This window comes from Hylobates moloch, unplaced genomic scaffold, assembly GCF_009828535.3.
Source record: "Hylobates moloch isolate HMO894 unplaced genomic scaffold, HMol_V3 SCAFFOLD_18, whole genome shotgun sequence".
Taxonomy (NCBI): Eukaryota; Metazoa; Chordata; class Mammalia; order Primates; family Hylobatidae; genus Hylobates; species Hylobates moloch.
Window position 1 is genome coordinate 10,060,245 of NW_026652293.1, and position 12,051 is coordinate 10,072,295.

Below are 12,051 nucleotides of genomic sequence, written 5' to 3' on the forward strand. Positions count from 1 at the left end.
AGCTGCTCTACAAGATCCCAGTCTTCTGCTTAGTCTTCTGCTTAGTCTCTTTCCACCATCAAACTATCAGGATATCTGACGCTAACCCTTCCTACCAGAAAGGGATGATTAAAACAGAACAGAAGCTAGTTAGAAGGGGATGGCAGAACTAGAAGGAAAAAAGGAATTAAGAGAGGAATATGAAAGAACTAGTGCGAGAGGTTCCTGGATACTTGCAGGGCAAGACTTAGTGAGTTCTTTCTTGCCTGTTTTTTTGACCTAAAGAAATTGTATTTATCTCTATCAAGTCCCACCCCCACTCCTCACATCAGAACACTTTGACTAAAGAGACAAAACAAATCTAAGTCTGGACAACCCACACAGTCCGTGATCATGTGAACCACAGACAAGGCAACCTTTCTTTAGCCCCTTCCCGGAGGTCGGGGTGGGGGGCGGTGAGGTTGGGAATGGGGGAGGAAGGAACAGACTGAACACTCAGATATTTGAAACCCACATTATATTTAATACAGATAAACTCTTTCCCACATTATCAGCAAAGAGCTGGCTACCTTCTCTCTCCCCTCTGAGTCCTATTTGGGGAAGGGAAAATGACCACAAATAGGAGGACATAAGCATTAGCAAGAATCCAAGAATCTACCAATGGGAACACCAGATCTTAGGTTGTGAGTTGATAACATTCCAATTGAAAGTCTGGCTGAGAAAGGGCTTCCTGAAACTTTATGTGCAAAGTAAGTGCTGGCTATTGGTGAAACAATCAAACTAGAGAAAAGGAGAAGCAAAATAAAAGGCACTCCTCTTCAGAAACTCCTAAAAGTTTAGTAAATGAAGAAAAAATGTTATTTTGACTCTTTTGTATATTTCTCCTACCTTCATGTGAACTAATTGATTTTTTTTCTTTGTTTTTTTTTTTTTTTTTGAGATGGAGTCTGTCACCCAGGCTGGAGTGCAGTAGAGCATCTTGGCTCACTGCAACCTCCGCCTCCTGGGTTCCAGCGATTCTCCTGACTCAGCCTCCTGAGGAGCTGGGACTATAGGTGCGTGCCACCATGCCTGGCTAATTTTTGTATTTTTTAGTAGAGACAGGGTTTCACCATATTGGCCAGGCTGGTCTTGAACTCCTGACCTTGTGATCCACCTGCCTTGGCCTCACAGAGTGCTGGGATTACAGGCGTGAACCACTGTGCCCAGCCTCTTTTTTTTTTTTTTTTTTGAGACGGAGTCTCACTCTGTTGCCCAGGTTGGAGTGCAATGGTGCTATCTCAGCTCACTGCAACCTCCGACTCCCGGGTTCAAGTGATTCTCCCGCCTCAGCCTCCCGAGTAGCTGGGATTACAGGCACACACCATGTTGCCCAGCTAATTTTTGTATTTTTGTAGAGACAGGGTTTCGCCATGTTGGCCAGGCTGGTCTTGAACTCCTGACCTCAGGTGATCCGCCCACCTCGGCCTCCTAAAGTTGGGGTTATAGGCGTTAGCCACTGCACCCAACCAAGATTAACTCATTTTTAAACCGGAGTCCCAGAAAAGTAAAATAACGGGGATGTTCAACCATATACATTTGAACTGAACTACCTTCTTTTCTTCACCTATAGCTACAACTTTTTTTTTTTTTTTGAGACAGAGTCTTGCTCTATCGCCCAGGTTGGAGTGCAGTGGCACAATCTTGGCTCACTGTAACTTCCGCCTCCCGAGTTCAAGTGATTCTCCTGTCTTAGCCTCCCGAGTAGCTACAGGACTACAGGCGCCTGCCACCATGCCCAGCTAATTTTTTGTATTTTTAGTAGAGACAGGGTTTCACTGTGTTAGCCAGGATGGTCTTGATCTCCTGACCTCGTGATCTGCTTCGGTCTCCCAAAGTGCTGGGATTATAGGCGTGAGCCATTGTGCCCGGCCAGCTACAACTTTTATGCTAAAATTGCCAGTCGGCAATACAGTGGTAGCCAAATGGACTATTATTATTGACCAAGTTTAATATTGGCTCAATTATGACAGGTCCACTAATCAAAACACACCCATGGGCACATTAGCTCCCTTCCTACCTTTCCTCAAAAGATCCCAAACCTTGCCCCCATGTAAAGAAATCTCCTGGGTTTTCCTTTGGCCTAACCTCACATCTAAGCTTAGGAGGTAGAGTTCAGACTCACAGGAGCAGGAAGAGAAGAGAGGAACAACAACATACCCCGGCAAAGCAACAAACAGACAAACAAAAGAGGCAAAGCAAAGCAAAACAAAACTCAAGAAAAGGAAGAAACGAGCAATGCAGAGGAACAATCAGAAAACAGAATTATTGTCTTTAAAACAGTTAAGGTTTAATAGCTTTTCTACATTACAAAAATAAAATACAAGGGCACACAGGTTTTAGAGTGGGATTTTTGTCTTTTCTTCCCTTAAGTCAAAATATCAAAGGGAAAAACCAAAAGGAAAAGATAACCATGGTTGGTTAAAGTGGATGCCACGTGCTCTCTTGTGGTCATTTTAGCAAATCATGCATCATAATAGACTATCACTCACTGCCCATAGGAGGAGATGAAACAGCAGGAACAGAAGTGGTGGGGGAAGATTTGACTGGTGCAACTGCTACATAGGATGAACTAGGAACAAGTTTTACATCAAGTTGTTGACCCATGTTCTGTCGCCTTAGGACTCCCTTAAAAGAGGCTCCCGTCTGGAATGTGTTAATTACGTCGATCTGCAAAGAATCAGAGAGTGAGACAGCTTTGCTCCACAGTCAGTCGGAGAGAGGTGAAGAAAGAGGAAGGCAGGGTCATGGAAGGTTGGGGAAGCGGGGATGGAAGTAGATGGGAAAAGGGGACAGGAGAGAGCAAGAGAGAGCTTCCCTCCCACACAAAGCAATGGTGAGGAGGAGAAAAACGTTAATTGCATATCATACTTCATTTAGGGAACAATTTGCCATGGAGTCCCAACGCCCAGCCAGAATCTAGTTTTTTCTTCCCTTTGAATCCACAGTGGGCATTTGAGGTGTAGAGGGGGCCAAGAGTATTTAAAATTTAAAGGGACTTTTCCCTACTCCATCACTCCTAACAGTTAGACAGAGATTGTTCGTTGTTTTTATCTGTACTCTTTATTTTTTTTTTTTGAGATAGAATCTCGATCTGTCTCCCAGGCTGGAGTGCAGTGGCACGCTCTCGATTCACTGCAACCTCCACCTACAGGCCCGTTTTTACCTGTACTCTTAAAAATAAGGCAAACAATTGAAGATTCTGAAGGCAAATTATGTATTACTGAATTTCAAGGCTCAGGAACCTCTAAATCAATGAAACCGACTACCTATTTTTGCAGATTTTCCAGGAAAATAACTCATGTGTTTAAATAAAAAACAGGGGCCGTTTAGTAGCCAATATACAAGTGGCCATGATGGAAAGGCCCCTGGGCCATGAGTTGCTGGGCTCATCCTCCTCTGGGTATCTTGTCTGAGCTATCCTTTCCCTGGGCTGAAGTAGGCAGGGTCCCTGAGAATGGAGCTCAACAGTGGCCAAGCACACTATAGAGAATGCTACTAAGTGCATTAATGCATTAGAGATCTGAAATGTCTGGCAGAAATGCTGACAGTAACTCAGCAATTAGACTGAGGGAGGGGGAGGAAGAGGTTTTGGTTGGTGGTGGTTGAAACAGCTATAGGTCGAGGCTTACACAAGTAGCCTCTGGTTTTCAGTGCCTTGTTCCTCAGCGACAGAGGCAATTAATGCCATTCATTTTCTTCCTTCCTTTTTTTTTTTTTTGACACCCAGGCTGGAGTGCAATGGTGCGATCTGTGCTCACTGCAAGCTCCGCCTCCTGGGTTCACACCATTCTCCTGCCTCAGCCTCCGGAGTAGCTGGGACTACAGGCGCCTGCCACCAGGCCGGCTAATTTTTTGTATTTTAAGTAGTGACAGGGTTTCACCATATTAGCTGGGATGGTCTCGATCTCCTGACCTTGTGATCCGCCCATCTCAGCCTCCCAAAGTGCTGGGATTACAGGCGTCAGCCACTGCGCCCGGCTTCCTTCCTTCCTTCCCCCCTCCCTCCTTCCCTCCCTCCTTCCTTCTCTTTTTTTTTTTTGAGACAGAATCTTACTCTGTCACCCAGGCTGGAGTGCAATGGCACAATCTTGGCTCACTGCAACTTCTGCCTGCTGGATTCAAGCCATTCTCCTGCCTCAGCCTCCTGAGTAGCTGGGACTACAGGTGTGCACCACCACGCCCAGCTAATTTTTTAATTTTTACTAGAGACGGAGTTTCATCATGCTGGCTGGGCTGGTCTTGAACTCCTGACCTTGTGATTTGCCCTCCTTGGCCTCCCAAAGTGCTGGGATTACAGGTGTGAGCCACCGCGCCTGGCCATGCCATTCATTTTCTGACAATGGTCCTGATCTAGGGCCTCAATCAACTCTACCATCCTTATCCCTGACCCCTAAGTAACAAGGACGAAATCAAAAGGAATTCCCTTTAGCCTTCATGAATCTGGTAGAATAATCTTAGAAATATCTATCTGCTTAATGCCAAGGGTTAATCTACCAGGAATGTAGGAAAGGTGCTGATTCCATTAACTGGACTTCATTTTCCCAGGAGGGAAGATGGGAAAGTAGGCAGAATGTGAGTGAGATAGTTCTTTCATAAAGCTTCCTGAGAAGCCATGAGCTGTTTAGGGCTAGTTTCTGGATCCAGATCACAGATTGAGCAGAAACACTACTGCTTCCTCACATTATTCAGTTTTAGTTCCCTGGGACTGAGGAGCTTGAACCTGCAGGAGGAGAGGGTTTACACTTGGGGTGGGTGCGAGGGTTCCAGCTCCATGGAAGAAGGGACTGTAGAGACACCTTCTTCAGTGCTTATTGGAGTTACAAGGTCCCAACCTCCATAGTTCTAGTCTCTAAGTTTTCTTTTTTTTTTTTTTTTGAGACGGAGTCTCGCTCTGTCACCCAGGCTGGAGTGCAGTGGTGCAATCTTGGCTCACTGCAAGCTCCGCCTCCCGGGTTCATGCCATTCTCCTGCCTCAGCCTCTCCGAGTAGCTGGGACTACAGGCGCCCGCCACCATGCCTGGCTAATTTTTTGTATTTTTAGTAGAGACGGGGTTTCACCGTGGTCTCGATCTCCTGACCTCGTGATCCGCCCGCCTCGGCCTCCCAAAGTGCTGGGATTAGAAGCGTGAGCCACCGCGCCCGGCCTAGTCTCTAAGTTTTCTAACGCCTCCTATACCAACGCACTGCGATGAGAATGACAATAAAGATCAACGTGGAGGTGGCAGGGGGTTTCGTTAGAACCCAGCTGAGGCTGAAGGGCTGATGTTGGGAGCGGACCTCAGGGATCCAGGATACACGTTAGCATCATTAGCCTCATCAGCTTCCAGAGTGAGGTGCATCCTGGATGGCGTGGATTTGGTCACTGTGGCGTCTTGAACATGTCTCACTTTAGGCTTTAATGCCATTTTGGCCCAACTGCCTCATGCTCCAACAATGGGGAAAGGTAGTATACCTAAAGCTATGTAGGCAGTGAAACCAAAAAGACCTTATAGACAGGTGCATAGTCAAGGAAATAGAAATTGGTACTGGAGGGGAAGGAAGGCCCATAAATCTCAGCCTCCCAGGACAGAAGACTGGAAAGGAGCAAGGAGGCACTGGACTGAGAGACTCTTGGCTAGGAGAAAAGAAATCACATAGTAGAAGAAGCGGTTGATCCTGAAGAAAAGCAAAGCAAAGACAGGTTATTTTGGAAAGAGCAGACCCAAAGGAAAGCACTGGGGACTTTAGAGATGGGAGCCAAAGGCGCCAGGTTCTATGGGTGCTTGGAGTCAGCAGCCTGGAGGGTGGGGTGGGGTAGGGATTGGGACTCTGGATGCCATGAGGCACTTTGTGTAGGTCCCGCTGGAAATTTTCTTTCTGAGAGGAGGAACTTGAGAGAGAGAAAGGAACCCTAGTGTTTCCCTACCTAGCCCTTTTCCACTTTTCTTTTTCTTTTTCTTCTTCTTTTTTTTTTTTTAATTCAGCTCTTTATACAACATCCCTTGTAAAAACAAAAGAATAAAAACAAACCAAAAAAGAGGGGCAGGGTAAATTATTTTTTTAAAAAAGAGGAAAGGAAAGAGAGGAAAAGGAAATAAAATAAGACGATTTATTGCTTCTCCTCAGCATCCTCCTTGGTCTCTTCCTCCACTGAGAGAGCTTCTAGCTTTTCCGCCACTTTTTCGGCATGATTGTTTTTGCCTGATCCTGGCCAAGCCGTCTCCTGGAGTCTGTCTTCTTGAAACTCAATGACCAAAGGAAGCCAAGTGGATGCATTCAAGCACCGCCTAGACCATGGTCAGGCTGCTCAGTGACATCTGGTCACTTGCCAACACAGCTGCAGTCCAGCCTCACGGCAGAGGTGACCAAGCCCTCTGACAGACAAACCAAGGACCACTGTAAAGCACCTTCTGGTGGGCTCCAGGCAGTGCCCGGACTCCAATGCCTGCCCAATTGGATGTGAGGCCAGCAACATGGAGAAGTGCTCAGGGCTCCCCAGGGAGCAGCTGTGTCCCCAGGGAGCTGCATCGCCCTGGATAGGTGAGGCAGCCACAGCACCCTGGAATGTTTATCTGGCAGACTGAAAAAGCACCCGCCTGGAAGTACAGTCAGGTGCAGAGCGAGTCTGCAATCCATTTTTTTTTTTTTTCTTTTTTTTTTTTGCCTTGTTGCCCAGGCTGGTGTGTAATGGCATGATCTCGGCTCACTGAAACCTCAGCCTTCTGGGTTCAAGCGATTCTCCTGCCTCAGCCTCCCGAGTAGCGCCCAGCTAATTTTTGTATTTTTAGTAGAGCCAAGGTTTCACTATGTTGGCCAGGCTGGTCTCGAACTCCTGACCTCATGATCTGCCTGCCTCGGCCCCCTAAAGTGCTGGGATTACAGATGTGAGCCACTGCACCCGGCCTCTTTTCCACTTTTCTATTTGTTGTCTTGCCTATAGGAGATAAGTTCCTACCAGGTATGTAGTTTAGAATATTCACTTCATCGATCTCTCCTATCACTAAGGAGGTGGGATTGACTGGGGAACTTCCTTCCTTTTTTTTTTTTTTTTTTTGAGATGAGTCTCACTCTGTCACCCAGGCTGGAGTGCAATGGTGTGGTCTCAGCTCACCGCAACCTCCGCCTCCCGGGTTCAAGCGATTTTCCTGCCTCAGCCTCCCAAGTAGCTGGGACTACAGGCATGTGCCACCATGCCTGGCTTGTATTTTTAGTAGAGACGGGGTTTCACCATGTTGGTCGAGCTGGTATTGAACTCCTGACCTCAGGTGATCCACCTGCCTTGGTCTCCCAAAGTGCTGGATTACAGGTGTGAGCCACCGCACTTGGTCTTTTTTTTTTTTTGTGAGACAGAGTTTAGCTCTCGTTGGCCAGGCTGGAGTGCAATGGCGCAATCTCGGCTCACTACAACTTCTGCCTCCCAGGTTCAAGCAATTCTCCTGCCTCAGTCTCCCGAGTAGCTGGGATTACAGGCATGTGTCACTACGCCTGGCTAATTTTGTATTTTTAGTAGAGATGCGGTTTCTCCATGTTGGTCAGGCTGGTCTCGAACTCCCGGCCTCAGGTGATCCACCCACCTTGGCCTCCCAAAGTGCTGGGATTACAGGCGTAAGCCACCACGCCTGGCCGACTGGGGAACTTTCTAAAACATTTGCAAGGCCAGTTTTAGGCAGTGAAACTTATTTTGAAGATCTCTAGCCAATCAGCAGAGAGAATACGCCTGTTCTCTGGAGACCACCCTTGAGATCTTGGAATTTACAGTGTTTTTCAGATGGAAAATTTCAGGATTAAAACAATAAAGCTATGGGTGGTGAGAGCAGGGGAAGACAGAATTATCAATGCTTACACCAGCCCATTCACCCAGGAGAAAGTAGTTACAATCGATGCATGGAAAGTGGAAAAAAAAAGTTATTCTGGGGCTATAGGTAGGGGACATAAAAGCAGCAGGGGTGGCTTCTATCCCATTTCAGAAATTGCAAGAAGGGAAGAGGCTTGAAGAAATTATTGCTTCCTCCTTGTCAGGAAGCAAGTTTGAATCCTGCAAAAGATGCTCAGACATCAAGAGACTATTGTCATTTTTACACATGAAACCATCAGATTCCCCACCATGGCCTTACACTTTGAATGGGGGAGATATAACAAGGTGAGTTTCTTTTACAAAGACCCTTCCAGATAGCATCTATTCCTACAACAGCAGTCTGAGGAAGCTAATATTAAGTGAATGCTGGGTATGTTGGCATATTGATATTGTCTAACTCCTTCCTTCTGAAGGGGAGGGAAAAACTGAACATTTCCCACCCTGGGGTCAGGTCTAGTGCTTGCAAGAGACCTTATACTGAAGCTTGCCCATTTGACAGAGGGTGGCAGGGTGAGCTTTACAGTCAACCCAGAGCTAAAGGACTATGCTAATACTGTCCCGTGGTCTAGGTCATTTGACTCCTCTCCTCTCAGAGGACTTCACACAGATCCCTTTGCCTGTCTGTCCTGAAGCTGAGGATCTAGGGCTGCCCATCAGTAGTGAGCCTTTGGAAGGGAAGAGATGCTGGCCAACAAGAACTGCTGCCCTCCCAACACCTTCCAAGATGGGAAGCTTCTTCTCCCAAGGGAAGGACAGACCACTATCAGAGTACCTGAGTCTGGATACGGTTCAGGCCCCGGAACCAGAGGATCTGGCCTCGGCGCAGCTCCATCTCAGCATGGTCAATCTCATCCAGCCCCTCGGCATCCTTGGTGATCTCCTCTTTGGTGGTGCCATGCCCAGCCTCCTTCAGGAACTTCAGGGATCGGGTAGGTATTGCGGAGATGAACTGAAAACAAGTGCAGTGAAGAGGAAGACGTCAGAATCAGCGTGAGAAGAGCCGTCAGTCAACTTACATAAGCCAGGCCCTTGGGCAGGTTACTCTTTGCCCTACCACCCTTCCCACTGGAAAAGTAGTGGACAGAAGCACCAATCCATCCAGGCAAGCATTCTCCAAGCGCCCACCAGCGGTCACGCTTTTAGGAAGGTTTTCTGTATTTATGGACACACACAAAAGAGAGCTTCTATTCTAGTAATCGACCAGCCATCTGCCTGGTCATATACTTCATTTTCCTCTTTCTGTCTAATTTCTTCTGTTCCATTTTGCAATCTGTCTTTTGAGGTTAACAGAACTATACTGCATGATACGCAGTAGGAAGGAACAGAGACCAGGACCTGGGGGAAAAGAGTTTGGGGAGAAGATGGTGATATTGCATATGTATGGGCAAGGGGTTGAGAAGGGTATTGGAAATGAATGACCCCTTTCTTAGTTGCCACATGCAAAGTAGTTTCTATGTTATAAACTCTTGTGAAAGGATACCAAAAGTTTTATTGGGCTTGAGGTGAGGAAGCGGATGGGACAGTCCATAGAAGAGGGGACACATGAGTATTATCAGAAGACAAGGAGCAGTACATAGGGCTTGAAATTCGAAATAAATTTCCCGGTGAGCTCAGCACCTGTCAGTCAGTTCTTTCCAGACAAGATAAGGAGTAGCCAGGGCTCATGTGGGGAAGAGGGACTGTATGGGCAATCTGATATGGAGTCAAAGGTTTTGAAATGGGAAGAATGCCAGAGCTCTGCTTCTGAATGTGGAAAGAGCTGTTGTGACACAGAAGGCAGGCTGCTGTCTGGCATCAAGGCCACATGGCCACATGTGAGGCAAGAGCCAGAACAGAGTTTCAAACAACAGGTTTAACAACCAAGCTTTACCAAAGCATTAAACTGCCTTAGGAACCCACTGGTAAAAAAAAAAAAAAATCTTCACCAAACAGAACAGGGTGGAGGGAATTGGGTCAGACATTAATTAGGGAGGGCTGGGTGCGGCGGTTCATGCCTGTAATCCCAGCACTTTGGGAGGCCAAGGCAGGAGGATTGCTTGAACCCAGGAGTTTGAGATCAGCCTGGGCAACATAGTGAGATCCCAATCTCTTTATTTTTTGTTTTTTGAGATAGAGTCTCACTCTTGTCATCCAGGCTGGAGTGCAGTGTCGTGATCTCAGCTGATTGCACTCTGCCTCCCGGGTTCAAGCAATTCTGCCTCAGCCTCCCAAGTAGCTGGGATTACAGGCATGTGTCACCATGCCTGGCTGTTTTTTTTTTTTTGTATTTTTAGTAGAGACAGGGTTTCACCATGTTGGACAGGCTGGTCTTGAACTCCTGACCTCAGGTGATCTGCTTGACTCGGCCTCCCAAAGTGTTGGGATTATAGGTGTGAGCCACTGTGCCTGGCCTGTGACCCCCATCTCTTAAAAAAAAAAAAAAAGAAAAGAAAAAGAAATTAATCAGCGAGGCATCTAGGTGTAAAATAAATAACTAGCAGGTTTAGGGGAGAAGGCCTGCAGCTCCAGAAATGGCTCTTTGAGGCCAGTTAGGGCAACGTGTCCATTACCTGGGTGGCTGGGCACTAAGGGATTATCTGCAGAGACCTGGGGTCTGTAAAGAGAGGTATAGCCCAGGCCAGAGCTGAGGATGAGGGAGGTTTGTAAAGTGGTATTAAGGAAGAAGTGAAATTATTAGACTTAATGATACTATTATAATTGTAATAGTTTAAAATTTGATTATTTATAAGGAATTAGACATTATTCTAAGTCTTTTCTGTATAGTAACTGATTCACTAACTAACAATGACCTTGTTTTCCTAAGTTGAAGACACTAAGACACAGATTGGTTATGTAACTTGCCCAAGATGATTCAGCTTACAAAAAGGAGAGCTGAGGCCGGGCATGGTGGCTCAGGCCTGTAATCCCAGCACTTTGGGAGGCCATGGCGGGTGGATCACCTGAGATTGGGAGTTTGAGACCAGCCTAGCCAACATGGTGAAACTCTGTCTCTACTAAAAATACAAAAAATTAGCTGGGCGTGGTGGTGGGTGCCTGTAATCCCAGCTACTTGGGAGGCTGAGGCAGGAGAATTGCTTGAACCCAGGAGGCAGAGTTTGCAGTGAGCCGAGATCACACTATTGCACTCCAGCCTGGGTGACAGAGCAAGACTCTATCTCAGAAAAAAAAAAAAAAAAAAAAAAAAAAAAGGAGAGCTGGATTCAAACCCAGACAGCCATTCCCAGAGTCCATGCTCTGAACCACAGGCCACACTGCTACTCTAGAGATCTTGTAAATCTGAATTTATCTCAGGTAAGAGTTAAGCATTCCACCCAGATAAAGCAATGGCAAGAAACAGAAGAGGCTGGAAACCCTGAATTATGTCAGCCCAGCAGCCCACAGCCAGGTTGCTGCCTCATGAGAATAAAGACATGTGTCTTGTAAACTCTTCTACTTCTTTTTTTTTTTTATTATTATACTTTAGGTTTTAGGGTACATGTGCACAATGTGCAGGTTTGTTACATATGTATCCATGTGCCATGTTGTTTTGCTGCACCCATTAACTAAGACCCTTATTATATTTATTTTTTTTTGTAGCAAAATTCCATTGAAAAGTTTAGTTTCTGTCTCAGAGAAGCTAAGGGATTTTTCTACCTCCAGGCATAGTTAGAGAAGAATTCTGATACCTCTGAAGTGATCATTTCACTTTGAGATCCTATGAGATGGCAAGAACTTGAAAACTTGAGTGGGGGTGGGGAGGAAAGAGGAGAAGACGAAGATGAGGAGCTGGGGGGTCTCCACAGTTGCTTATTCCATCTCATGTAGAGGAGGGGAGGTCTGCAGGCTGTGAGAATGCACCAGGAGGGTGTGCTGGTACTCACCTGGCCCCACAGAAGTTCTCCAATCCCAATGAAGACACACCACAGCCACTGGGACAGGCTGAGGCTTGTACAACTGAAGGGTTTACCCCCAAATTCCACGATGAAAATCTAGAACAGAGAAAGGGGCAGCCCACCATCAAGGAAATGACTAACAGGCAGCTGGCCCTCTAGCCAAGGCTCCCAAAGCCACATCATCCCACTCCTCAGGATCCTTGGGTGCAAGTCCTGATTTGCTTGCAGGGGAAGGGAAAAGAAGAAATCTCAAAGGGGAGACAGACAAAAACAGCCTTTAAGAGCACTCTGATGGGGTGACAGACAGAGTTACTGTGACTATGA

General features: G+C 46.6%; 1 protein-coding gene and 1 non-coding gene across 5 annotated transcripts in view; both read right to left on the bottom strand.

Annotated features, from left to right (window-relative positions):
• The window catches only part of ATP2B4 (ATPase plasma membrane Ca2+ transporting 4), a 117,405-nt gene that overhangs the window by 8,160 nt on the left and 97,194 nt on the right, over window positions 1-12,051 (bottom strand). For 2 of the 4 annotated variants that reach the window (XM_032136266.2, XM_032136267.2), the window contains 2 exons: window positions 11,716-11,823; window positions 8,628-8,804 (listed from right to left, as the gene is read on the bottom strand). In XM_032136266.2, the coding sequence (XP_031992157.1) occupies window positions 8,628-8,804; window positions 11,716-11,823 (285 nt within the window). Of the gene's footprint in view, window positions 1-2,510; window positions 2,689-8,627; window positions 8,805-11,715; window positions 11,824-12,051 lie in introns of all 4 variants that reach the window. The other 2 variants (XM_032136272.2, XM_032136269.2) reach the window with 2 other exon arrangements.
• LOC116458163 (small nucleolar RNA SNORA77) lies at window positions 6,505-6,629 on the bottom strand. Its single transcript, XR_004245229.1, has one exon. It is a non-coding gene; the product is annotated as a small nucleolar RNA SNORA77 (small nucleolar RNA).